General features: G+C 40.2%; 1 protein-coding gene across 1 annotated transcript in view; it reads right to left on the bottom strand.

Annotated features, from left to right (window-relative positions):
• ASB4 (ankyrin repeat and SOCS box containing 4) overlaps nt 1-26,653 on the bottom strand; it is a 56,731-nt gene that overhangs the window by 11,960 nt on the left and 18,118 nt on the right. The window contains exon 3 of the mRNA XM_003982777.6: nt 962-1,452. Within this exon, the coding sequence (XP_003982826.1) occupies nt 962-1,452 (491 nt within the window). The remainder of the gene's footprint in view (nt 1-961; nt 1,453-26,653) is intronic.

Raw genomic sequence — 26,653 nt, 5'->3', positions numbered from 1 at the left:
AAGAAGGTGGCCTTAGAACATAAATACACAGAAAATTATGTTTCATGGAGTGACCTGTATTCGAAAGAGATCACTTGTATGTCTTCTAGAAGTTGCACTGTGAAGATGGCCAGCCTAATGAGGTGTATGTGGGGAAAGAAGATGGACATAGACCAAAGGAGTGGTACTCACAGATGTGGGACTGGGTGGGGGCAGAGACTGCAAAGATTGTCAGTGACCCCAGAGAAAGAGTAAAAAAAGGTTTGCACCATCCCCTGGGCTCTGAAAATACCTGTGTGCTACCAGTAAGATTAATTTCTTTCAAATGTAGGACCGACTCTGCATATTTTTGCCAAGCCATAAGGACAGAGTGTACCCATTTCACAGGGGAGGCATTTGAAGCTCAGGAGGTTTAAGTAATGTATTCAGAGTCAAATTCTTAGGTAAGTGGCAAGACCTCAGTTTGCTTGACCCCAAAGTCTATGCTTCTTTATTCTTGGCATGAATAGCTTGGTTTCTCTAGAATGAATGAGTTACTGGAGACAATGCAGAGATAAAAATTTAAAGCAGGAACAATTCCATGTGTAATTTAAAATATATTCTGCTTAAAAGATGGCGAGTATTTGCCTGTGTGACACTACTGACCTCTCCAGTAGCCTTAAAGTGGCCTTCTGATCTCTCTCAATTCAGTCCTGGCAGAAGCTGCTCCCAATTCACTGGTGCTCACCCGAGACATGGAGAAATATCTGCCACTCTCGTTCTCATTCTTCGCTCTCAGCCCCAGATTTCAAACAAACTTGGACCACGACAAAGTAGCCAGGGTTGTGTGTGCAAATGTGAGGACAGTTGGAATTAGCCCAAAGATTCAAGCCTCAAATAAGCTTGAGTCACCAGAAGAGTTGACACCAAACCATCCTTGAAGTCTCTGAGAACCCTGCTGACTACCCTGTTCTATACTTGGCACCTTTAGATATAACCTCACCTTGTGGAACTGTGGAGGGTATATTCGAGCAGCTCCATGGTTCAACAGCAGTTGGTAGCAGATCTCAGGCTGGGCAGCTGGGCGCACAGAGGTGACCTTCAGCACATACTGAATGGCAGCACAGCCATTGATATCCATGAGATTGGCTTCTGCGCCAGCCTCCAGCATCATGTGCATGAGCACGTGGTCACAGTTCCAGGCTGCCTTGTGCAGGGGAGATTTGAAGTCGTCATCCCTGGCGTTGACCTCAGCTTTGTAGTCCAGCAGCATGCGGCAGATGAGGTGGTGGTCCCTGCTGTACTCCTGCTCTTTAAAGCGGAGGGCCCAGTAGGTGGCGATAGCCAGCGGGGTCTCCATGTGGGCGTTCACACTGTCCACGATGGCACCGTGCTCCACGTAGAAGGCCACCAGCTCAGGGAGGCCGAAGTGGGCAGCTGTGTGCAAGGGCGTCTCCTCATCCTGGTTGTTCGTCTTCATGTTCACGTTGGCCCCTAGAAAGGGAGATTGAGGAAGACAATTTCGCAAACATATTTTGCCATTATTTCCCAAGTTCAAGAGACTTTTCTCACCGCCTCCCTTTCAACCTCTGATTGCCTTACGGGATCCGTTCTTTCCAGGGTAACTTGGTCTCCTGGGAAACCAGGCATTTGAAACAACAGTGCCATCTTCTGGACAATCAGCAAATGTACCGGGGTTGGGTAGGGGTAGGGAGAGAAGGGAGGATGTCCGCAGAAAAGCTGGAGCGCAGTTCCTTGAGTTTTAATTCTTACCCCCAGATGGATGGGGAAATACAAAGTGATTCCTATAACTAAATAGCTTTTATCGGTAAGATAGCAAATATCATTGAAAAGAAAGTTTATATTGCAACCTATGAAGCTCAGACAGTTGGTTTTAAAAATCATCAATTTCTTTGCATATTTCACAAAATCCTGTTCTTCTCTTTCAAAGCTGGGAAACCCGAAAGTTTGGTCCAAGCAAACTTTAGTGTTGTGGAACTTGCCCAGCTCTGACTGAAAACAGCAGGTACTAGAGCCACTCAAGTGCAAGGCCCCCCTGGGGTACACTGGAGAAAAACAAAAAGCACAAACACTGACCACCAAACTAGCCTAAAAGGTCATATTTTGCTTGGAAAGGGGTAGAAGCCAGTATAATAGAAATACTCATTGAAAGAAAGACAGTGACTTCAAGACATATTTGATTTCTGGTTGATAATGGCTGTTACAAATACAAATTTGTAGTATTTGGAACGTCCCACAGAAATTATTTAACCAAACCCACTTATCCAACACACCAGGAAAGCGAAGTGAATTTTATTTTTCTGATAGAGAATGTTAAGTACTAAAATGGTCAACTTAAGAACCTGAAATTTTCTTCCTTGCCGAATTTAATGGAGTGAATGCCATGACCCCTGGGGGCCTACTCTATAATCAATTCTACTGGAAATTTTTATAGCTACTTCAAGTACAAATCTGGAAAGGTATTATTATTACGATTACTACTATTATTATTATTATTTCGGCAACTAATATTTACTATGCACTTACCATGTGCAGCATTCTGAGCTAAATGTTTTCCATATAGTGCCTTATCGAATCTTTTTAGCAACCCTTTACAATAGGGGCAATTTTTATCCTATTTTTACAGATGAAGAAATTTGTACTTAGAGAGGCTAATAACTCCCTCAAGCTAAGAAGCAGTAGAACGGAGGTTTGAAAGCAGACAGCCTGGTTCTGAAATCTCTTACTACTGTACTATTCTACCTCATTTTTCTAGAAGTCTTTTCTGTGCATTGCTCTCTTTTGGTATTTGAAAACTTGAAAGTAGTAGAGAAATCACATTGCATTTTGTTAATTTTTTAAAAATGGGTTTTTCATGGATTGCTCCTTTATGCCCTTTTTTATGGCATCCTCTGGTCACATGGAAACTGCTTGAGAAAGGCAATACTCCCACAAACATGCTCAGTATCCTATACAAAATCAACCCCCCGGTGAGGTTTCTGAAAGCACATTGTTCTATAAGATCCGAGGCTGCCTATACTCCCAACTTGCAGAAAGCAGAATTCTAACCAAAGACGGTCTCGTACAGAGTCATCTGTGTTCATCAGTATTCCACCCCTGAGAAATTCTGGGTCAGGTGTCTTTCCAGGTCAGCCCTTCTTTGCTCTGTAGGGAAATGGAATGAATAAGAATGTCTTCCCAAAAGCCAAATGTGGGGTCACTTCAGACACTGGAGAATTTCCAGTAAGGAAAGGAATCAAAGGGTCAGAATGAAATTTTTACAGGCCAACTTGGAACAAGCCACATCCTTTATTTTTTAATGTACTTGGACATTTACAATTGATCCTTGACCTGTTCGTACAACTAGATGTGCTGCATAGTTTTCTTTTCTGAATAGGCGATCTTTATTTTTATATTCGAATTGTATCTTTGAGTGTAACTTTTCCAGAGAATATATAAAGTAGGATGATTTCTTTTTTATTTTAGATTTTGTGATTTATTCAAGAAATTAGACACCATAAATATAAATTCTTGGAACCTTTTTAAAAATATTCTTAATGTAAAAATACAATGTAGGGGCCCTTGCGCGGCTCAGTAGACTGAGCGTCCGACTTCAGCTCAGGTCATGATCTCATGGTTCGTGAGTTCGAGCCTTGCGGTGGGTTCTGCACTGACAGCTGGGAGACTGGAACCCGCTTCAGTTTCTGTGTCTTCTTCTCTCTCTCTGCCCCTTCCCCGCTTGTGCTCTCTCTCTCTCTCTTTCTTTCAAAAATAAATAAATACACATTAAAAAAAAGAAGAAAGAAAGCAAATACAATGTGTTAGTTGCCTAGCACTGCCATAGTAACAAAGTGCCACAAACTAGGTTGCTTAAAACAATGGAAATTTATTCACAGTTCTTGAGATGGGAAATCTGAAATTAAGGTGTCGGCAAGGTTGGTTCCTTGTGAGGGCTTTAAGGGAGACTCTGGGTGGTGCCTCTCCCAGCTTCTGGGGATGGCTGGCAATCCTTGGTGTTCTTGGTTTATAGGTGTATCACTCCAACGTCTGTCTTCATCTTCCCATGGCCTTGTGTCTGTGTCTGTGTTTTCACACGGCTATCTTCTTATAAGGACGCCAGTCATACTGTGGTAGGGGCACATCCTGCTCCTACTCAGCTAATAACATCTGCAACAACCCTATTTCCAAACAAGATCACATGCTGAAGTACTGGGGATTAGCACTTCAACATACAGTGAAACCTTGGTTTGCAAGCATAATTGGTTCCAGAAACATGCTTGTAATCCAAAGCAGTCATGTATCAAAGTAAATTTCAAGAACCATTGGTTTGGTTGTGATCATGTGATGTTAGGCGTCATGCACTACTCATATTACAAGACATCACTCGTTTATCAAGTTAAAATTTATTAGAAATGTTTGCTCATCTTGCAGAACACTCACAGAACAAGTTACTTACAATCCAAGGTTTTACTTTATCTTCTTTTGGGGAAGTGGGGCTAAGATTCAACCCGTAACATAAAACATGCATTACATAATATTTAAAGATATGTATGTATAGTTTTTTAAAATATTGTAAAGCCATCACCCACAGAGTCATATTCCAGGTCAAGAAATGAAATACCTCCCAGAGCCAGAGAAGACCTCCACTTTCCTGCTGTCTTTCCCCATTGCCAGAGGAACCTAATATGCATTTCTTTAGAGTTTTGCTACCTTTTTATATATCTCTAAACAAGATAGTTTCATTTTTTTGAACTTTATATAGATGAAATAATAAACACATATTCTTCTATGACTTGCTTCTTTCATTCAACATTATGTTTGTGAAAATAAGCTATGTTGTGATGTTTAGCTGTCTTTTGTTCATTTTATTGTGTTCTGTCTCACTGCACAAGAAATTCACAATTTATCCATCCTACTGGGTATTGGAAATTTCTAGTTTCAGGCTATTGCCATTACTGCCGCTATGAGCATTTTTGTACATTCTTGTACCCTGGTGCTCATGGGTAGGATTTTCCCTGGGTTCCATACCTATGAATGGAATTATACGATCATTGGTTATGCATATCTTCAACTTCATTAGATAGTGTTAGGCAGGTCCAGTTTATGCTTTCATAAGCCATGCGTGAGGGTTCTTGTGCCATATTCTCATGCATGTTTGGTATTTTTGGTCTCTTTAATTTTAGCCAATCTGCTGGGTACATAGTAATATGTCATCGGGTTTAAATGTTTGTTTCCCTAATTAACAATTAATTTTGACAAATTTAAATATTTTTATTGACCAATACTGCCTTTTGTTTACTCTTCTAAGCATTTCCATGTTGTTATAGAATTACTTTAAATGTCATTTAAAAATAACTACCTAACAGTAACTACATAACTCCATGCAGTGAGTTTACCCAACTGTTGGATAAGAAGATTTTTTCCAAAATTTTGATCTTATAATTAATGCTACAAGTAATAAATTTGTATGAAAATTTTAGGATTATTTCTTTGGCATAAATTCCCTCCCCCCCCCCCACACACATAGAATCATTAAGCTGAAATGTGTGAACTGTTTTAAAGACTTTTATGAATAATTGTTAAAAGTTATATAACTCATTGATGTATAGCAGTGATATTTCACTCATCAGTATGTTGTTATATAATTTTAATTTTTTTTGTCAGATTGTAAGTAAAAATGATCTTCTTTACAAAAAATCTAGGGGGCCTGGATGGCTCTGTTCGTTAAGCGTCTGACCTCTTCATCATCTCGAGGTTCATGAGTTCAAGCCCTGCTTCGGGTTCTGTGCTGACAGCTCAGAGCTTGGAGCCTGCTTCAGATTCTGTGTCTTCCTCTCTCTCTGTTCCTCCACTGCTCATGCTCTGTCTCTCTTTCAAAAATAATAAACATTAAAAATTTTTTTTAATCTAAATGCATTTGATTATTAGAGTGTGAACACTTTTTCTGTAATTATCAACTAGTGGTATTTCTTCTTTAGTTAATTGTCCAGAGTTTTGTTCTTTTATACATTAAACACTTCCTGCTTTGTTTACATTTATAGGACTCCGTCATTAAATTAAGATGTAGGCCTACATTATCATAATCGCTATAAATTTTGTAACCAACTTTTTTGCTTTTTGTTAAACACAATGATGTTAACTTCCTTTTTTTAAATATTAGAATGTGTTGTACTTCTCAGAGGTAGCATTGCTATCCAGATTAATTATAATTTTTATAGCTTTTTATAGATTTTTAAAATATTTAACATTTGATTCATCTAAAACTTATTTTGGTGTAGACAACAATTTAGGAAGAATTGACATTCTTAAAATATAGACCCTCTTCATACAGAAATCTGGTCTATTTCTCCAAATGGTTTTCTTTTTTTTCAACAATTTTTAATGTTTATTTTCAAGAGACAAAGAGAGACCGAGTGCTAACAGTGGAGGGGCAGAGAAAGAGGGAGAGACAGAATCCGAAGCAGGCTCCAGGCTCTGAGCTGTCAGCACAGAGCCCAACACGGGGCTCAAACTCACACACTGTGAGATCATGACCCGAGCCAAAGTCAGAGGCCTAACCGACTGAGCCACCCAGGCACCCCTCCAAATGGTTTTCCTTTATACTCTGTAAATTACACTTCCCAAAAATTTGTAGCAATTTTCATTCTAGTGGATAAATTATTTCATCCTGGGGTAGATTGTTTCTGGAGTAAAGTAACTTTTAATGAGAGAAGGCCTTTCAAGAACCTTTTTAATTTATGCAAGATGATCTTCAGAAGTACTCTGGAATGGTAGCAAAAGAGATAGACACAAATTTTAATTTGTACTGCTTGATAAAGAACAAGAACTTTTCAGATTCTGTCTGTGGGCAAAAAAGACAGATATTTGTGTACACTAAGAATGGGATGAAGAGAGGAGATAGAATAAGAATTTGAACAGAAAGAGTGATTGCTGGCCACAAAAATGACCAAGCATGGTCCTAGGGAAAAAGATAATGCTGAAGCCAGGATTACAGAGGGACATAGTGCCAGTCAGTACTAAATTTTTTTTCTGTTCTCCCACAGCATGTGAAAGTTTTCTTTCATTACTCTCCAACGAATAGAATCAATTTCATCAATTTCATCACATTTTCTTCTTCCCTCCCCCCAAATAAATTTAAATTGCCTCTCAGTGCCCTTTTGTTATATTGCCCAATCATCAGTGCTTAGTCATCATGGTGGCTCCCTCTGCTGGACTTTGCTTCTCCCTACAGGCTAATACGGCCGTCAGAAGCATCCTCTCCAAAGCATCCACATTCCCAATTTCTGTTCCCTCAAGAGCTGCATAAGAGTGACAGCAGAGAGCAAGTCTCTGTCACTGCACTGCAGAAACTCACTTGTCTATCTTCCCAGACTCAGGGAATCCACATCGCCCACCATATCCCCAAGCCAGCCCCTGACTTCCTTCTGTTCTAATGGATTTAATTTCTCAAAAAGCCTGTGTGTGAGTGGGGAGATCCGAGGTGAGGTGAAGGACAAGGCCAGGCCAGCACGTCTCAACCCTTTATGACATCCTTTAAACATCTGCCAAATGAGAAGGTGGCTAAGCTGGATCCCTACAAGAACTTTCCTGCTCTTCTTATCTCTCCTCCCTTTCTGGTGCATCATCTCTGAAGGGGTTTGGAGCCCATTATTAGTAAAATGGATAAGAACGAATAGAAGCACGAGATGAGGAAAGAGTATGTATCCCTTCCCTAACTGGATGCTTCCAGTCTGCAGTGGACTTGAGCAACAGAAGAGGAGAGTTTAAGTCAGGTCTGAATTATCAGCTCCGGACGTCCAACTTTTGAGTTGAGAGTGACTTTTGAAGCTTAAAGTGACTATACAACATTTTCTTACCTAAACGTTGCTGGAAATGACATGGACCCACCTGAGTTTTCTTCCCACAGTAGGGGAGACACTCAAGCCTCTGAATAATTTAAAGAGAAATTTACTATTAAATTTAATAATTTAAACAAAAACAAAATTCTTTTATGAATAACATCCCTTGTATTTTACACGATCCAGTCAAAAATCAGGTGGCTAGTAAATTTTTCATGCAGGGCACCTTTTGGCATATTTTCTAAGAACTCAAATACATGAGACTATTTTTCTATTGTCATCATACAATTAAAATAACATTGAAAGAGAGGCCCGGGTGGCTCAGTCGGGTAAGTGTCCAACTTCAGCTCAGGTCATGATCTCACGGTTCATGAGTTCAAGCCACGCGTTGGGCTCTGTGCTGACAGCTCAGAGCCTGGAGCCTGCTTGGGATTCTGTGTCTCCCTCTCTCTCTGCCCCTCCCCCGCTCGTGCTCTGTCTCTTTCTCTCTCTCTCTCTCTCTCTCTCAAAAATGAAATAAACATTAAAAAAAATTTTAAATAATAAAATAACATTGAAAGAGTATAGAATTCTTGGGTAATTTTCTCCACAATATTCCATAACTTCATTCTACTCTTTTTAAATACTAAACATTATAGAGTAATGAAAACCACTAAATCTTTTGTTTCTTTAAAAGCAATCTTCTTTCTTTTATTCAATCATTTGTACACTTTTACTATTTTTTTTTTTTGCTGTTGACATTGAATATTTTATTTAAGATGTATCTAGGCTTAATTTGTTTTCATTAATTTTGCCAGGAACCAAACTTATCCATTTCATCTCCATGTGAATAAGTGTTTTTAGACAAGAATTTTAAATTCTTGAAGTCTTAAATTTTAGACCAATTTAATTATTCATCATATTAAAAAGGAAATATTGCTTTATTATTAAAAACTATAAAACTTTGTTTTGGCTTAAAATTTTCATCACCCACTAATTATCAAGTTATGGTCATTGATAAGAAACTCACTCTCACAGTTGTTGTTTTTTTTAATTTTTATTTATTTTTGAGACAGAGATAGACAGAGAATGAATGGGGGAGGGTCAGAGAGAGGGAGACACAGAACATGAAGCAGGCTCCAGGCTCCGAGCTGTCACCACAAAGCCCAACGCGGGGCTCAAACTCACAGACAGTGAGATTGTGACCTGAGCCAAAGTCAGATGCTTAACCGACTGAGCCACCCAGGCGCCCCAACTCTCACAGTTTTTTAAAACCCCAATCCTCAAATACACCAGTGAAAACATGGTAAATTACTCATGGCTTTCTTTTTAACATCACCTTGAAAAAATTATGATTTCCTTAGAAAAATAACTAAGGATGAAAAGTATATAGTCTCTGGTTATAGTGGCCTGCACATAGGGAGACGTGGAGAAAATATTATCATAGGTCATAATAGGAAGGGTTTGAGAAGGAATTTGGTTTAATTTATTAACTTCAGGTAGGCATTTAGATTCCTCACTAGCTACTAGTTTTGTCTGACATGTCTTCTTCCCCCTCTGCTTGAATGTCACCTGCCTCAATTTGGCCATGCTAGGGCTTGATTAGGCTTTTGTGCAGGTAAAAGACAGTACATTCGTTCTGTGTTCTTTTATGAAAATATTAATAATGTCTGCTACTTTTCCAGCACTCACTAAGAGTTTTACATATATTGTCTTGCTTGTTATTAACAGTAAGCATTCTTTAGAAACATCTATTATTCAAAGGTTAGATTTCTTTTTTCATATTCAGGGCTTTTCATTTTCTGCGTGTTCTGGGATTGTTTCTCAAGTCTGCTTCTTTGTCAAGGATGCAATTTTGTACAGTGTCAAGTTTGTTATTAACTGTCACCAAAGCGTATTTTCAGTTGGCTGCTTTGTTCTAGTTTCAATTTTGCCCTTTCAATCTACAATCTATGGCAAATATATTTTCCTGTATCTTTCATAGTCTTGTCTTAAATGAAATCTTAAATGAAATACCATTTCCTGTAAAGCCCCGTTTCTCTAATACTCACATTCTCCAGGGTCTGGAGTTGAGAACTACCTTTTTCTAGATCAACAATGGTCTTCTGAGCCATTACTCTCTCACCCTTGTGTACAACCCTTCATCTGTTAAGGTTTATTATCACCCAACAAGGTTACTTTTTATCCCTTCTTATCTACGATCTCACAAACTCCCAATCACTCTCCCATTTGCAGTGAGGACATAGGTATCTGGCTCAGTCTTTCTTTTGTCTCTGTCCTGATACCATCCTGCAATACCCTTGTGGATGTCCCATCCAACACGTTCACACGCACAGTTCCTAAATCTTCTGAGGCAGAGTGTATTACCATTATTAAACATCTTGTTGGTCCTTCTTGCAGTGGCTCCCCTGTTGAAGGTTTCTGCATCTCTGCCCTGCTGAAGTCAGTTTGAATGACTGATTCTAATTGCTTAGCGGCCATCTCTATCCTTTCCCTAGCTAAGCTGCTCAACTTTTCCTTGGTCACCGATAGATTTTTAAATTTTCCTTAGGCTAGGATTTAATCAGGACAGACAAATCATGCTGTTGTAATTATGCCACTCACACACTAGTGGCTTGTTGCAATAAGGGTGTATTTCTCACTCTTAACAATGCATTGTAGTTCCAGAACAAATGTACTCTGTTTGATCTCTCAGGAATCCAAGCTACCTCAGTCTTATGGCTTCGCCATCTTTGCTTGAGGATTCCTCCACCATCACAATACCATGGGGAGAAATAGACTTTAAAAGTCCTGCATGGGCTTTTCACTGCCTGAAAGTGACTAATTTATTCTGTTCATATGTCATTAGGCAGAAGGTACATATGATCCTGCTGAACTGCAAAGGGACTAGACTAGAAAGTGTGGTTTCCATGAGCCTGGAAGGGAAGAGAACTGGATACTGATGACACTAGTTATTGCTACCACGGCTGAATTGAGTTTCTGTAGGTCTCAGTAAACCTACTGTAAACCTCAGTAAACCTCAGTAAAAATACGGACCAATTCAATACTTACCTTTACCTTCTCCATTTCATTTCAGAGAAGAGGAGTCTCCCCCCAGTTCAAGACAAATAGCTCCATCTTTGCAACTGATCATGTGTGCAGCAATGGGATGTTGTTCCACAAATAATATCTCTTTACTGTCCAACACCTCCCTCTCCATTAACTTTTTGCCCTCATCGAATAAACATACTTAAGCTTCTCCCAACACTTATCTCCGTTTTAAGCACCCTCCGATTTCTTTCGATCTCTTTTTAGCCAAACTTCTTGAAAGTGAAGTTTCTACTTTCTGCACCATTTCCTCACCACTCGCAATCCCCTCAGCCCATTACAGCCTGCCTTCTGTTCCCTCCACACCATTGGAGCTGCTCCGACAGAGTTACCAGTGGCTTCCAACTGATCATTCCCATCTACAATTTTCAATTTTCATCTTACTACGCTTCTCTGCTATATCCAATAGTGTTGACAACTGACTTCCCTGGAATGTTTTCTTCTCTTTCTCTGGATATTCCTTCATTATTTTTATACAATTCTTTTTCTTCTCATTCCCTAGACTGTATTATTTCACATTGGATCTCATCATTTTTTTCCCTGGACTTCTTACTGTGCATGACTTTCTTGAGCAGTCATAACTACTCTTTTCATTTCATCTATGAACAGATACCTTTCAGGGGCGCCTGGGTGGCTCAGTCGGTTAAGCGTCCGACTTCAGCTCAGGTCACGATCTCATGCTCTGTGAGTTCGAGCCCCGCGTCGGGCTCTGGGCTGATGGCTCAAAGCCTGGAGCCTGCTTCCGATTCTGTGTCTCCCTCTCTCTCTGCCCCTCCCCCGTTCATGCTCTGTCTCTCTCTGTCTCAAAAAAAATAAACGTTAAGGGGCGCCTGGGTGGCGCAGTCGGTTAAGCGTCCGACTTCAACCAGGTCACGATCTCGCGGTCCGTGAGTTCGAGCCCCGCGTCAGGCTCTGGGCTGATGGCTCAGAGCCTGGAGCCTGCTTCCGATTCTGTGTCTCCCTCTCTCTCTGCCCCTCCCCTGTTCATGCTCTGTCTCTCTCTGTCTCAAAAAAAATAAACGTTAAAAAAAAAATTAAAAAAAAAAAAAAGAACAGATACCTTTCAGAACTATATGAATGACCACATATCTGATAAGGGACACATCCTTCTCAAGGTTATATAGCACATTTACAAAAATTGATTCTATACTAACTAGGTCATAAACTCATCTTCACAAATTGCAAAGGCCAGGCATCACTACAGACCATTTTGTTGACCATAACGCAATTAGAAGTTAGCAACAGAAAAGACGAGTTTAATCTGAAATCTATTTGCAGACTGGGGGCACATTTACAAATGACTGAATGGTCAAAGAAGAAATCATATCAATTAAAATATCATTAAATTTTAAAAAAAGGGGAGGCACCTGGGTGGCTCAGTTGGTTAAGAGTCCAATTTCAGCTCAGGTCATGATATCACAGTTTGTGATTTTGAGCCCTGCATCGGACTCTGTGCTGACAGCTTAGAGCCAGGAATCTGCTTCAAATTCTGTGTCTTCCTCTCTCTCTGTTCCTCCCCCGCTCATGCTCTGTCTCTCTCTCTCTCCTTCAAAAATAAATAAAAACATTAAAAAAAATATATATATATCATTAAATTAATTATATGTTAAAATAAATTAATGATATCATATCGTTAAAATAAATTAACGAGGGTGAATAAACTTCATATCCTCCCAAAAGGGAGAGAATCCAATTCAAAATGGGCAAAGTATCACTGTGAAGAAGATATATAAATGGTCAATAATCACATGGAAAGATGTCATTAACCATCAGGGAAATGCAAATCAAAACCACACTTGGATACTACCTTATACCCATTAGGATGGCTATGGTCAAAAAGACAAATAATAACAAGCGTTAGCAAGGGTATGGAGAAATAAGAATCCTCATACATTGATGGTGGGAGTGTAAAATGGTGCAGCCACTTTGGAAAATAGTATGGCACTTCCTCAAAAAGTTGAACACAGAGTTCCCGTACGAACTCAACAATTCCACTCCTGGGTATATACGCAACAGAAATGAAAACACATGTCCACACCAACATTTGCACTGGAATGTTCATAGCAGCATGATTCATAATAATCCCCAAATGTAAACAATCCAAACATCCATCAACTGATAACCGGATAAGCAAAATGTGTTATGTCAATACAATGGAATAATAGTCATCAACAAAAAGGAACGAAGTACTTAAGCTGTGTTCCATTTCATTGGTTCAAAAAGTACTGAAAACATTATGCTAAATGAAAGAAGCCAGATACAGAGGACCGCATATTGCATGATTCCATTTATACGGAAAGTGGCAGAAGAGGCAAGTACACAGAGACAGAAAGTGGATTAGTGGTTGCCTAGGGCTAAAGGGTGGGGAGCAGGGGCTGGAAGAAAATGGAGAATGATTGCTAAAGGGTACAGGTTTCTTGTTAGGTGATAAATTGTCCTAAAATTGTAGGGATGATTGCTGATTGCGTAACTCAGTGCAAATACTAAAAGCCATTAAATTGCAGACTTTAACTGGGTGAATGGTATGCAAGTGAGTTCTCTCGCAATAAAGAAATACCTGCTAAGAAATATCTGAACAGTCTTGAGCTGACCCCTGAGTCTCAGACCTATATGTACAACTGCCTTCGGAACAAATGTATTTGGAGGCCCACCGAGCACTGACATTTAACAGGTCCCAAACTAAACTCTTTTCCTTTTTAATCCTCGCGCTCATGTAAGCTATATTTCAATAAATAGTGCTGCTCTGGCCCCAGCGAATCAAACTGAAAGTCAGAAATTCACCTTCTGTCCCTCCTTCTTATTCATCCTCCTGCCCCATCTCATCAATTGTCGAGTGTTGGCACTACTGCTTGTTTGTACATCCCCCTCCATATGCTGAGAACAATGTATTTAAAATGCATAACTGACCATGTTGCCATCTGTCTTAAAATCCTACAGGAGCTTTGGGGCGCCTGGGTGGCTCAGTCGGTTAAGCGTCCGACTTTGGCTCAGGTCATGATCTTATGGTTTGTGGGTTTGAGCCCTGCATTGGGCTCTGTCCTGACAGCTCAGACCCTGGAGCCTGCTTCGAATTCTGTGTCTCCCTCTCTCTCTCTCTCTGCCTCCCTCCCCCCACCTTGCACTCTGCCTCACTCTGTCTCTCAACAATGAATAAACATTAAAAAAAATTTTCTTTTTTAAATCCTGCAAGAGTTTTCCATATTCTATAAGAGATGGTTTCAGCTTTTTATCATAAGAGATAAAACCATCCAAAACCCAATTTCAGCCTCTGTGACTTCTACCCTGCTATCTTTTGTCTCACACTTTGCTTTAATTACTGAGAAATCCTGTATGTTGTTCTTTGCAGACACCTACGCACCTTTGCTTATGTTGTTTCCTTGACCTGCAATGACCTTAATTTCTTCTTTCCTCATCCTTCAAGTTCCAGTGTCATGTCTTCCAGAAAAAAACTTTCCTCCCCCCTCCAGGCTGTGCTACTTGTCCCTCCACTATAAAAATTTTATTTTCTCACTCTAACGAGTAACAGATTTGGGTGTCTTTTTCTTTACTTTAAGATCCTTGAGAACCGATGCTATTTCTATTTGTTTTTGTGTCCCTCGTATGTGGTACATTCATCCATTCAACAAATATTTATTGAGCCCCTACTATGTACCTGCTACTGTTCGAGGCTCTGGGAACACCCTAGTAAGTGAGAGAGACAATGTCCCTAACGTCATGGAATTCATATGCTAGAGAAGACGAAAAAGTTAACTCACATGTAGGGGCACCGGGGTGGCTCAGTCGGTTAAGCAACCGACTCCTGATTTCGGTTCGGGTCATGATCTCAACAGCTTGTGAATTCAAGCCCCTGCATTGGGCTCTGCTGGGGATCCTCTCTCTTACGCTCTCTCTGTCCCTCCTCCACTCGTGCACTGTCTCTCTCTCTCCCTCTCTCTATCTCTCTCTCAAAAATAAATAAACTTAAAAAAAGTGAACTCACGTATAAAGTTACAGGAAGAAAAATACGAAGCTGGGGGGAGTGATGGAGGATGACAAGGGAAGAAGATGAAGTATTTCACGTACAGGCTCTGAGGACATGACGTTGGTGCAGCACGGAAGGAAACCATCTGAAAAGCAGGGGGGGAGGGCTTTCCTGCGGGTGCGGGTTCTGAGGCAGGCAGGAACAAGGTAGATGTTTTCAGAAAACGCAGAGAACACAAGCATCGAAAGAAGTGAGTAAAAGAGGGAGTGGTAGGAAATGCCATTGGTGAGGCCAGCCTTGACCAGAGGATGACAGGCTCAGCAGATGACAGAAAAGACTTTAGACCACATGCTGGGTGTGAGGGGAGGCCTCAGGGAGGGAAATGGTCTGATTTACCTTTTGCAAAGATCACTAAGGCTGGATGTGTGGAGAGTGGATGGTAAAAAAGGAGATCATGAAAGCAGGGAAATTATTGAAAAGTCTGCTATGGTACTCCAAGAAGAAATAATGTGGCTCGGGTTTGGGTGGTCCCAGTGTAGCTGGCTTGAAGTGGCCAGACTGGAGATATTTTGATGGCACCAACAGGTCTTGTGAGGTGTGAAGGATGAGGGAAAGTGAGGAAATGGAGGTGCCTTCTAGGCTTAGGGCTTGAGCAATGGGAAGAACAGAATCGTCGTTTGTTAAGATGGAGGCAGGGGCAGGAAACAGTTTCAATCTGGACATGGGAAGTTTGAGACGTTCATTCAACATCTAGTGGGAGATGGGTCATATGTAGTTGGGTAGGTGAGCTGGAGCTTGGAGAAGAGGGTCAGGCTGGGTGATACAGATCTGGGAATGAACCCCATTTGATGGCATCTGAAGCCGTGGGACTAGATAAAATCACCAAAGTGAGTTTAGAAGGGAAAATATGTTTTCAACTGAGTCCTGGGACCCAGTAACGTTTAAAAGTGGGAAAGAGAAACAAATCCAGGAATCAAGACTGAAGAGAGCCAGTGAAGAAATAGAAAAACGTCTTGGCTCTATAAATGCTTATTAAACCAAGCTGGTTTTCACATGGCCTCTTCTCATAAGCTTTTTTAACAGCTAACTGTATTTTTTTTAAAACACATTGAAAACAGGAAGCAAATATCACAAACTATTTCCTTCTGTCTACTGAAGCGAATCTTTTTCATATCAAAGCTTATCTGCCAACTCCTCGGAATATTGCTTCTTATCCCTGGGGATGCAGACTTTTCCTCATACAGCCCATGTTTATTTATTCTTATGTTTATTTTTAATTTACTGAACCTTAAGGCAAAGTTATCTTTCTAGACATGAACAATCCAGATGCAGGCACTGAGCTCAGTCACCTTATACTTACTTTATTTTTTATCTTTTTAATTCAAAAAAACCCCACGTTGATGAAAATTTAGCCAAATAACCATAGATAAGACTGAATAACTCAGACTTTGGAAAATGTACTATTATCATACTATTTTGCACTAATCTTTATGGGCTCATGAAGTCAGACCATATCTTAGGATTGGGGATGGTGTTTTTGCTGAGGGGAATGAATGCTGCTATTGTCATTCAGCTGAAAAAAGAGATTAATCCTTGGGAAGTTTGTGGGGTTGTGTATTTTTTAAAGGCCAGGAATTTGGAGAGAGCGAATAATGATTTCTTCCTCTACCCCGGGACAAAATTCTGTTTGTTCTGGAACAAGTGGAAGCCTAGGCCAGACTCGAGGGTGGAGGGGAATGGCCCGGGCCGCTTGGAGGCGGCTGGAATGACAAAGGAAGATGATGAGGAATGAATGGGAATGGTACCCCCACTCCTGAGGCAGAATTTGAGGGGGAGGGGAAGAAGCAAGTGGGGCATTAATTAGGTTAGCAGAAACCTACTGCATGAGAAGAAATTTGCCAAGCAACAAGGGGCCTTCCCTGTCCGGTGGCAGCAAAGCAGTAGTGGTGAAGCCTATCTCAGGAGCCAGCATTCTGGACCATGAGTGAGGATTCCTTTAGTCCTGAGGAAACATGTGGCTTCTTTCTACCTCCAGGGGCCTACAGAAGGAACAACTGCTTGAACCCAGGTAAGTCACTCTGTGGATTCATCTAAGGAAAGGAGGTTTGGGGGAAGACTTCTTGCTAACACAATCTGTAGAAAATTAGAATTATCCTAATGTACCTGGGGGTACATATGAGTGATATTGTCCATGTCCAAGCTGGGGAAACCAGATATTTGACTACATAGAACTCTAGGACAGACCCTGAGGTTGAGGAAAGAGGGAAATTATCACACACACACACTGACCCGCCGCCCCTCCCCGCCCCCCCCCCCCCCAGCTTCCTTTGCATTTCTGCCTTTATCTCAGCCCCTTTTCTGCTTAGGTTTCATAGAGGCCATGTCCCCTTCAAACTTTGGATGGAATTAAGTACAGGGCTTCAACATTTGTGTCTATTTTTCAAAGAAAGCAGTTACAGAATTATCCTCTCTCCTGAGTTGTCAGAGTAACATTCCTTCCCTGTGGGCCAGCATATTTTTCTTAGACTCTCAGTTGGACTTCTTTTTTGTCATCTTCGTATTTGAGAGCTCTGTAAGACAGGTAGGGACTGATCATCTGAGAATACAAGATCTTCTCTAATTCCTGACATGTAGCATGCTGTGAGTGGTATTCTCAATGGATTTAGACTGCTAAGTTAAGGGGAGGAAGAATTTGTGTGCCCTAAATCTAGACTGAATGTGTGAGTCAGTCTCTTTCTTTAACTCTTGGGGAGGGCCATCTGTCTGGTTTTATTTAAGAGTGTATACCATGTGGCATCTCTTCCAGAATGCACATCCCAATCCATTCCTTTGATGATGTAATTAATAGAAATTTCACTCATTCTTTGACTTACAGTTTGTTCATATATTTAGCTTATACAGTTGTTGCTAAAGGATTTGGGGGTCAATTTTAATGTATTTTTATAGATATTTAACAGAGAGCAGGAAAGATATATTACCCAGGTCTGTGTTAGCCCAGAAGAACCCTGGTTTGGCAAAGAAGTCATAATGCTGGTGAGATAGTAGTTCAAGTATCAGCCAGGAAGCCCAGGCTGAGGTGAGAAAGAAATGATTCGAGGAGGGGCTGAGAGACTTGAATATGAGATGAGGTGGTCCCAGAGCTGTGAGTGTGTTCGGATCAGGAATCTACAATATTGAAATCCATCCCCAGGGATGGAAGTAGGGAAATGGACCCAAACTGAGAGACAGATGACCACATCCTCAGTAGGGAATGACTAGTATTACAGTAGATGACAATAGGTATAATGGATAAAAGGTGAGTGTATTAGTTTTTCACTGCTGTCATAACAAATTACCACAGATTTAGTGGCCTAAAACAACACAGATGTATTATCTTATGGTTCTGTAGGTCAGAAGTTCCACATTGGTCTCCGTGGGTGTGATGGTCAATTTTACGTGACAACATGGTTGGGCCACAGTGCCCAGATATTTGGTCAAAAATTATTCTGAATGTTTCAGTGAAGGTGTTTTTTTCTTGGGGTGAGATTAATGTTTGAAACAGTGGATTTTGAGTAAGCAGATAATGTGTGCACCTCAGCCAATTAATCGAAGGTCTGAACAAAACAAAGACTGGCTTCCCCTGAGCCAGAAGGAATTCTACCAGCAGACTGCACTTCTTCCCTGGTCTCCAGGCTGCCAGCCCACCCTGCAGATTTTGGACTCATACCCCCACAATCTTGTGAAGCAGTTCGTTAAAACAAATCAATCAGTATCTTCCCCCTGCCCCCTGTTGATTCTGTTTCTTTGGAAAACTCTAACACAGTGGGCTGAGATCAGGTATCAGTGAGACTGTGTTCCTTTTGGAGTTTCTAGGAGAATCTGTTTCCTTACAGTTCTCAACTTCTAGAGGCCATCCACATTACTTAGCTCATGGCCTCCTTTCTTCATCTTCAAAGCCGATGGTGGAGGGTGTAGTCTTTTTCACAGGGCAGAACCTTCCTTCCATAGTCCCATTTCTTCTGACCACAGCCAAAAAACGTTCTCCAATTTTAAGGAGATGGATAATCCAAAATCAGCCTCTCATGTCAAGGTCCTTAATTCAATCACATCTGCAAAATCCCTTTTGCAATGTAAGGTAGCATATTCATAGATTCCAGGGATTAGGATGTGGACATCTTCTGCCTACTATAGTGAGATAGAATTTGCCCTCAGATCAGACACTGGAGGGAAGACTGATGTATTCAGGGCTGAGTTCAGTTCTTGCTTCTGGTTAAAAGTCCCAATTTCACTCTTTTGTGTCAGCATTGTGACACATAATAGCACAAGTCTATTGTGTGGCATATTAGCACTGTGAGATGCATTAAAAACAAGGACTCTGTGGTTAAATAAATTTGTAGATCTCTGTACCTTTGTATATGCACAATTCACATTACCGTATGAAAGATTCTGCAAAATCCTCAGATGAGGATCTCTGTCTAATTTAACATGTGTTTTCCCAAACTATTTGACCAAGGAACTGTCCTTTTATAATACCGTCCTTTTGTAATTAAAAGTCCCAGAATCAATGCACTTTGGGAAATGCATTTCTAGACAACACAAAGGTAAGAGGTGGGGAAAGAGTCACATATGAAAATTCACAAGCCTTGTTTGAGTTCTCTAGAATCAGCTTAGATTATTGTCAACATCCCCATTTATTACATGAAGGTTGAGATTCCAAGAGCTTAATTCTTGCCCTCACTTGTAGAGAATAAATGGAGGGCTATCAAGATTTGAAACAAGGAAAGTTGATCCCAATACTTACTTCGTTAAGCACTATACTTGAATGCATCTTTTCATATGGAGCTGTATTTGAGCCCCTTGGATTGAATACCACCATCCTGGTTTTATCGTCTATGGTGGGGAAGGATCCAGCGTTACGTAACTTAACAATCTAAGCCGCTTCATCAGGGCTGTGTACAAGACAGTTCTACAAGGGGCTGAGCGAGTGGCAGGTTTACTGATTGACATGTCCGGTCTGCAGTGGAGACGGATTACAAGATAAGGCCAACAGCACAGTCCCAAGACTTACATTACTGGCAAGGATTGTTAAGTAGCAAAGGGAAGGCAGCACCACCTAGTGGAGAGAGCAAGCGCATTGCATTGAGGTCATTCTATCTTCAAAACCTGCTCTTACCGTTAAGCAATTTGTCTAAAGCTCAGTGTTTTCATCTGTAAATGGGATAATAGCTTAACCGCATAGAATAACTGTGAGGATTATGGCAATAGAAATGCCATATCCGGTTATTATTATGATTATTGTTATTATTATTATTATTAAATTATTGACTCCAGGCCGACTTTTCCTTGGGGCTCTTATTCAGTCCTTTCCTCTTGCCCCCACCCAGTTAATTCAACGTTGCTTGCAAGAAGTGAATTTACTTTCTGCCCTTGCCACCCTGCTTTTGGGTTGGTGTGGCCCTCTTAATTGAAGAGTGCTTCTGAGGGCTGCTGGGACTTCTAAGGCTGCAAGTAAATGAAAGCAAAAGATGCTGTAGGAGCTTCCCCAAAAGTATGGAGCCCTCTGTGGCTCTCAATTAAGCTGGCTAATACCTCCTTCTGCCTACCAGGGGGGATGTTTTATCTCAGAAAAGATCCACTCTGTTCTGATTAACTTTCTAATCAGTAGAAACTTCTTCAAGAAGGTGGTATACGCTTGATTCTTAGCTCCCAATTCTGATGCTTTTTGCCATTCGTCATATTTGTGTGTTTTCTTGGTTAGCTAAATAGAAAACTGAGCTGGGATCCCCAGATCCTTGTTTGATTTAACCATTTTACCTCCCAATCTGGGCCCTTGAGTCTCCTTCTAAAACGGTTTAGATTATGTTCCGTTAGTTATTACTTTTGGAGATTACAAAGAAAACACTTACATTTCTGTTTATAAATCTGATATCCTTAACTAAGTGGTGTTTAAAACGTTCGGGAGATAATCTTATCCAGCCTCCTCTGAGTAAGAAACAAATTAGAGACGTGCTGATATAAAAAAATAATAATAATAAAGCAGTGCAGGCCCATGAAAATTTTATCCTTCAATTTCTAGTGTCAGATGCTTCTAGTTATAAAACAAAGATAACATACCCAGACTGAAAACTCACAATGCAAGTCACATATGGCCTTTGATAGGAGTTAAAAGTAGAGAGAACCAGTCAAGAAACCTTTAATACTGACAGGGGAGAGAAGGCTGGAATTCACACTTTCCCCCTAAAGAAGCACTGGGGAGTCATCTGGGGAAGCAATAAGCACCCCGAATTTTAAAAAATAGGCCTGGGATAGTCATATAGGTGAAACTAAGCAATTAGAATTTGGAGGAAAAAAAGAACTAACAGCTAAGGTTAGTGACAAGGATATTTAACTTGCACCAAGTTGTTTCTATTTATTTTAAACCTTGCTATATCACATTATTAGGGGCAGAAATTAGAAATTGATCAGTGTTGCTTTTAATTAAAGAGTTTAATTTTAAAGAAAATGAATTCATGGATTTTTAATATATCTTTTTCAATCATTTTATCTACATCTTTGCTGGAGCAAATCCAAAAAAAAAAAAAAAAAAAACCAAAAAAACAAAAAACAAACAAAAACAAATAAAGTCATTAGACCTAGAAGGCAAAAAGCATCTTCTGTGTTGAGGGTCTGCCTTGCAACTTCAAGCCTTCCACGCACCAGGAAATGCAAAGTGGGCATAAACAATTGCTCTGGAGGGACTCATTTTGGAAGAAGCATTGACAGTTCTTCACATCTTTTAATTAAACACACTTCTAATATAGCCAGCTGTCTTCTCAATTTCTTTTCAAGAAACGCCTTTAAACCCATCTAATGGTAGTGAATGTTTTCAAGCTAATGGGATTCTGATACAGCATTTACACTTCTCTTTTATATAGGCAATGACACCTTAGGACAAACTTTTCTCCTAATTTTTTAATTAGCCAAATGTTACAGAAAGATAAGCTGTACACAATTTTCAGCAAGGCATAGTGGGAGCCTCACGGACCCAAACCAGGCAGAACTGGGCCTGCCTGAATCCTACCGATTTTGTGAACCAGGGCCTTATTTAACCTCTCTGAGTTTCTGATTCCACATCTGCAAAATGAAAGGAGTGGTATGCACCTCACATGGTTGTTGCAAGGATTAAATGAGACATTTTACTTTAAAGTACCTGACATGCCACACCGTAGATGCTTAATATATGTTATTTTCCCTTCCATTTTCCCCTTCATATGCATATATACCAGCAACATCAATTTCCTTTATATGTAAAGCTGATGCTGTTAACTTTATTAGGCTAGATTTTCCATTAAGCATTTATTCTTATTCATTAGCTAGGAGGACTGACGCACAAAGATATTAAATTATTTACTCAAGTTTAATGAATGAAATTGAAAACCTTTTTCCCCTGCTTAACATGAATGTGCCCTTTTCAGTATGCAGAGCTTTGTTGCATTTATTCAGAAGCTATCGCTAAGTGCTTAGTTTGGAACACAGGATTAATGAGCCCGGAGACATGGCGTTGGTCACCATGGCAACCAAACTAGCTTTGCCCTGTTCCAAGCTCAAAGAAAAGATGCAGGATGCTTAACTCTGGCCTGCAGTATATAGCTGGGTGTTCTTTTTCATATGTCTGACTCCCCATTGCTGCTTCCAATTACTCCTTAATTCTCTCGAAAAAAAAAAATAAATAAAAATGAAAGGAACATCTCAGCTTCTTTAGGGCTCCGCTTTTTCATCTATACCACCTCCCCTCCTTCCTGAATACATTTATCTCCCCATCAGTTTCTGAAGATTTGGCTGACTGATTCACATTATCCTTTGCCACTCAAATTCTGGGTGATTTTAACAGCCACATGGATGACCACCCAATGCCCTGGCGTCTCAAACTCTGGATCTCGTTTTCCTCACTGACTTAGTCCTCTTCTCTGACCTAGTGACTCCCACCCACTCTCATACTTGGACTCAGTTATTAATTAGTTTGAACTGATCAGTCTCCAGACAACATGAATTCCCACATTTGATTTTTTGACCATAGCTGCTCATCTTGGTATCTTGGTTCTGTTAGAACCCCTCTCTGTGACCTCTTTGTCCCGTACATGTTCCTTACTTTCCTCCTCTCCCTACCCAGTTGACTTCCATATTCCATCATTTCAATAACTCTTTTGCCAAGACCTTAAACCCCTTCCAATCCTTCCAAGAACCCACCTGATGCAATGAATGAACCCAATTATCCACTGTCTCGGTGCCTGCACCCGAGCAGCTGAGAGCTGTGTAGCAAAAATCACACTACAGGTGAGGTACCAACTGAACCAGACTGGGTACCACCTTGAACTCACACACAACACTCAACTGCATCCTCAAGACTGCTCAGCAATCCAAAGATTCTCTTTCTGTGCTTAATTTATTGTACTGTTCTTCATAATGATTGTTTCAGACATTTTCCACTTCCTTGATTCTTTTTTTTTTAATTAATTTATTTACTTTGAGAGAGAGAGAGAGAGAGAGAGAGAGCACACGTGAGCTGCGTAGGGCCAGAGAGAGAGAAAAGGAGAGAGAGAGAGTCCCAAGCAGGCTCCGTGCTGCCAGCACAGAGCCTGATACATGGCTCCATCTCACAAACTGTGTGATCATGACCTGACCTGAAATCAAGAGTCCAACACTCAAACCAACTGGGCACCCAGGCACTCCTCGGTTCTTTAACGCTTTCCTCTCTGCCTCCACTCTCAGATCTGCTTGCCTCCTATTTTACATAAAAAATACCTTGCAGATGGAAACTTCTTAACACCTTCCTACTACACATATCAACTCTCATCTTCTCCCCTTTTTTTGCCATTCAGCTACATTGGAAAGATGCTCTCCTCTCTAGAGTCAATCCTTCTACATGGTTCTAGAACTCATTTCCTGAACTTCTCAGATTCCTCACACCATAAATCATCCCTCCTCTCTCCTATGTCTTCAATGTCTGCCCCCCTAGGGGATTTTGCCATTGGTTTTTCAAATGCTCAGGTTTCTGTTATCTTCTCTCCACAAATACTCTTCTTTAGAAGGTTTGTTCATACTCTTAGACAACTTTTTTAGTTATCAGTCCCCTCCACTGTGATTTCTGCATCCATGACTCAACTGATGTTACAATCTCCAAGTCCCTCCATGTCATTAAATTCAATGTAAACTTTTTAATTCTCAACTGACTAGATTTCTCGATAGTCTGTGACACTTCTGCATTCTCCCTTCTTCGTACTGTCTTCAATGTAGGAAAAGAAGTTAGGAATGTAATGGACCATAAACCCAGAGTCATCTTGCCAGTAATAGCGACAGGATTGCTCTGGTTCAACCCCACTCTCCTCCTTAGTTATAGTACCTATATTTAACTAAATATCCAATGAATACCCCACAATCAGCAACCAATATGGACTATTCACTGGGCTATGCGGAGCAAAACTCTGCTCTCATGAAACATAGATTGGTGAGGAAAACAGATACTAATCAAAGAATTAAACAAAATGTAAGTTGCACAAAGGAAAACTATGTGCTATGAGAATTCAGAATGACATAGGGGCCTAATCTCATTTAAGGGAATTCAGGAAGAATGATCCTTGGAATTGATGTCTGAACTAAGGCTTTATGTGCTAGAAGTTAGCTCAGCCAAGAGGAGAGGGCAGAACATTCTAGACCACAGGCATACTCCTTAATCATTCCCAGCCTTGTGCCCCAACTCAGCACCTAGAAAAATGACAACTAAGCCTTAACCCAAGAAGAAACCAGGCAGAGGCATTTTGGGTTTTTGTTTGTTTGTTTATTTGTTTGTTTGTTTGTTTGAGAATCTGACCAACCTAAGAAAAAAGATCCAAAGATACTATGTAAGAGATTTCTCAAATAAAAGGTTCAGCCAGATCCCACATAGCAAAGCTAATAATTAATTAAGCTTACTCATACACTGAGTTTGTAGTCACTCCATCTTAACTATCAGCAGACAGCTAAAGATTATAAAAACTTAAGGAAAGCCTTTAATAGGGTAGATAGAAGCAATTTTAAAAAACAGAGAAAAATACTCTGAAGTAAATTTGCCAGGAAGGAAAGGATAAAGATAAAGAAATATAAAAGAGGAGAGACAAGATAAGACAATAGAGAAACAGTGTAGGAAGTCCAGTATCTAACTAACAGCAATTCAAGAGACAGGGCATACAGAAAACAGAAGAAAAGAACTCAGGAATATTTCTCAGAACTTAGAAACATACAGTTTTTGGGGTTGAAAAGACCCAGTACAGTGGATGAAAATAAACACAACAAGGCAGATCATCGTGGAATTTTAGAAAGCTGAAGAGAAAAAGAAAATTCTAAAACCTCCAGACAGGAGATAATAAGTCACATATAAACGATGAAGAAATAAAATGGTTTCTAACTTTTCAGCAGCAGTCCTGGAAACTGGGAGGAAATGGAGAAATGTCTTCATTATTCTAAAGGAAAATGATTATCAGTCTAGAATTCTATGCCACATGACAGTAGGATAAATGCATTCTGGGGCTTGTGTAGTCTCTTGCTCCCCTTCCCAGAAATCTACTAGAGGAGGTACTCAAGCAAAACAGGCAACACACCAAGATATGGAAACACTCAGGATCCAGGGAACAGGAAATTGAACATGAGTGAGAGGCAAAGGGAATCTTTAGGGTGATGGGGAATAGAGGTCCTAGGAGGGCAGCAGTTGGAGCAAGTCTGAAGGTTCTAGAAGGGATTTTTTTTCTAAGAAAATGAAACTGACCATATACTTGTTGAATTGAAAATTTTTCAGAAAAGATGAAAAGTATTGGCAAAAAGTTTGGGGTTAAAATGGTGATGATCTACAGAAAACCAAAAAAAAAAAAAAAAAAGAAAAAAGAAACAATTAACACCAGGGAAAATGAAGTATACAAAGAAGAAGTTACCGTAAGTTTACTACAAACCTCATGGTTGTAATATCATCATATTGTGAGTATGGAAGATAGGAAAGGTACTTGGATTGGGGAGTCGATGTAGAAAAACAGCCAGATCCTCATCTTCCGTTATGATAAATAAATAGATTATCAGAAACTGCTCATGTTGCTACTTATTCTTTTCGATTTTATGCATAAATAAATGGTATTTATTTAACAATATGGAGATAAACATCAAACTAATCAGGCAAAAGGAGGGAAAGTGGCTACCACTTAGGTGGGAGTCATCAAGAACTACAGTTTTCATCATGAACCTTGCACGTGGTATCTTCTTAATGTCGTTCATTCAATTTTTATATTTTTTCCACCCTTTTGTTGACTATATTTTCTAGGTCGCTTAAAGTTTTCACGATATATGTAAATATATCTTTTCTTACGTGATGATTTCTTGCCACTTGGTTCTGGTATATACAATACAATTGATTTTTGCATATTGATCGCAAATGCAGTACCTCTGCTGAACTCCATGACAAATTCTAATCATTTGACCTTAGCTTTTCTTTGTTGTTGTTGTTGACAAACACATTGTGTGAAATAATAGCAGTTTTGCTTCCTGCTTTCCCATCTTCGTACATCTTATTTCTTTTTGTTTTCTCTTTGTGCCGGCAAGGACCTCCAGGACATAACTGGTGAGAGCGGTAGGCTTGTTTCACTCCTGGTTTTAAAGGGGATGCTTCTAAAATTCACCGCCAAATAGACCATCAACTTCAGAAAGCACTGCTGAAGGCAGGGTCTCCGACGGTGTGTTGTAATCTTACATGGGACGTTATTTACTGGGCTGGAATACCTGCCTGGGTGGGAGACATGGCCTGGAAATAAATTTCAAGTTCACTCATTCAGAGCTGAATCACTGGAGACACTGC

Source organism: Felis catus, chromosome A2 (genome assembly GCF_018350175.1).
Source record: "Felis catus isolate Fca126 chromosome A2, F.catus_Fca126_mat1.0, whole genome shotgun sequence".
In the NCBI taxonomy this organism is placed as follows: domain Eukaryota; kingdom Metazoa; phylum Chordata; class Mammalia; order Carnivora; family Felidae; genus Felis; species Felis catus.
Note: the sequence above shows the minus strand (reverse complement) of the source record. Positions and strands in the feature narration are given on the sequence as shown.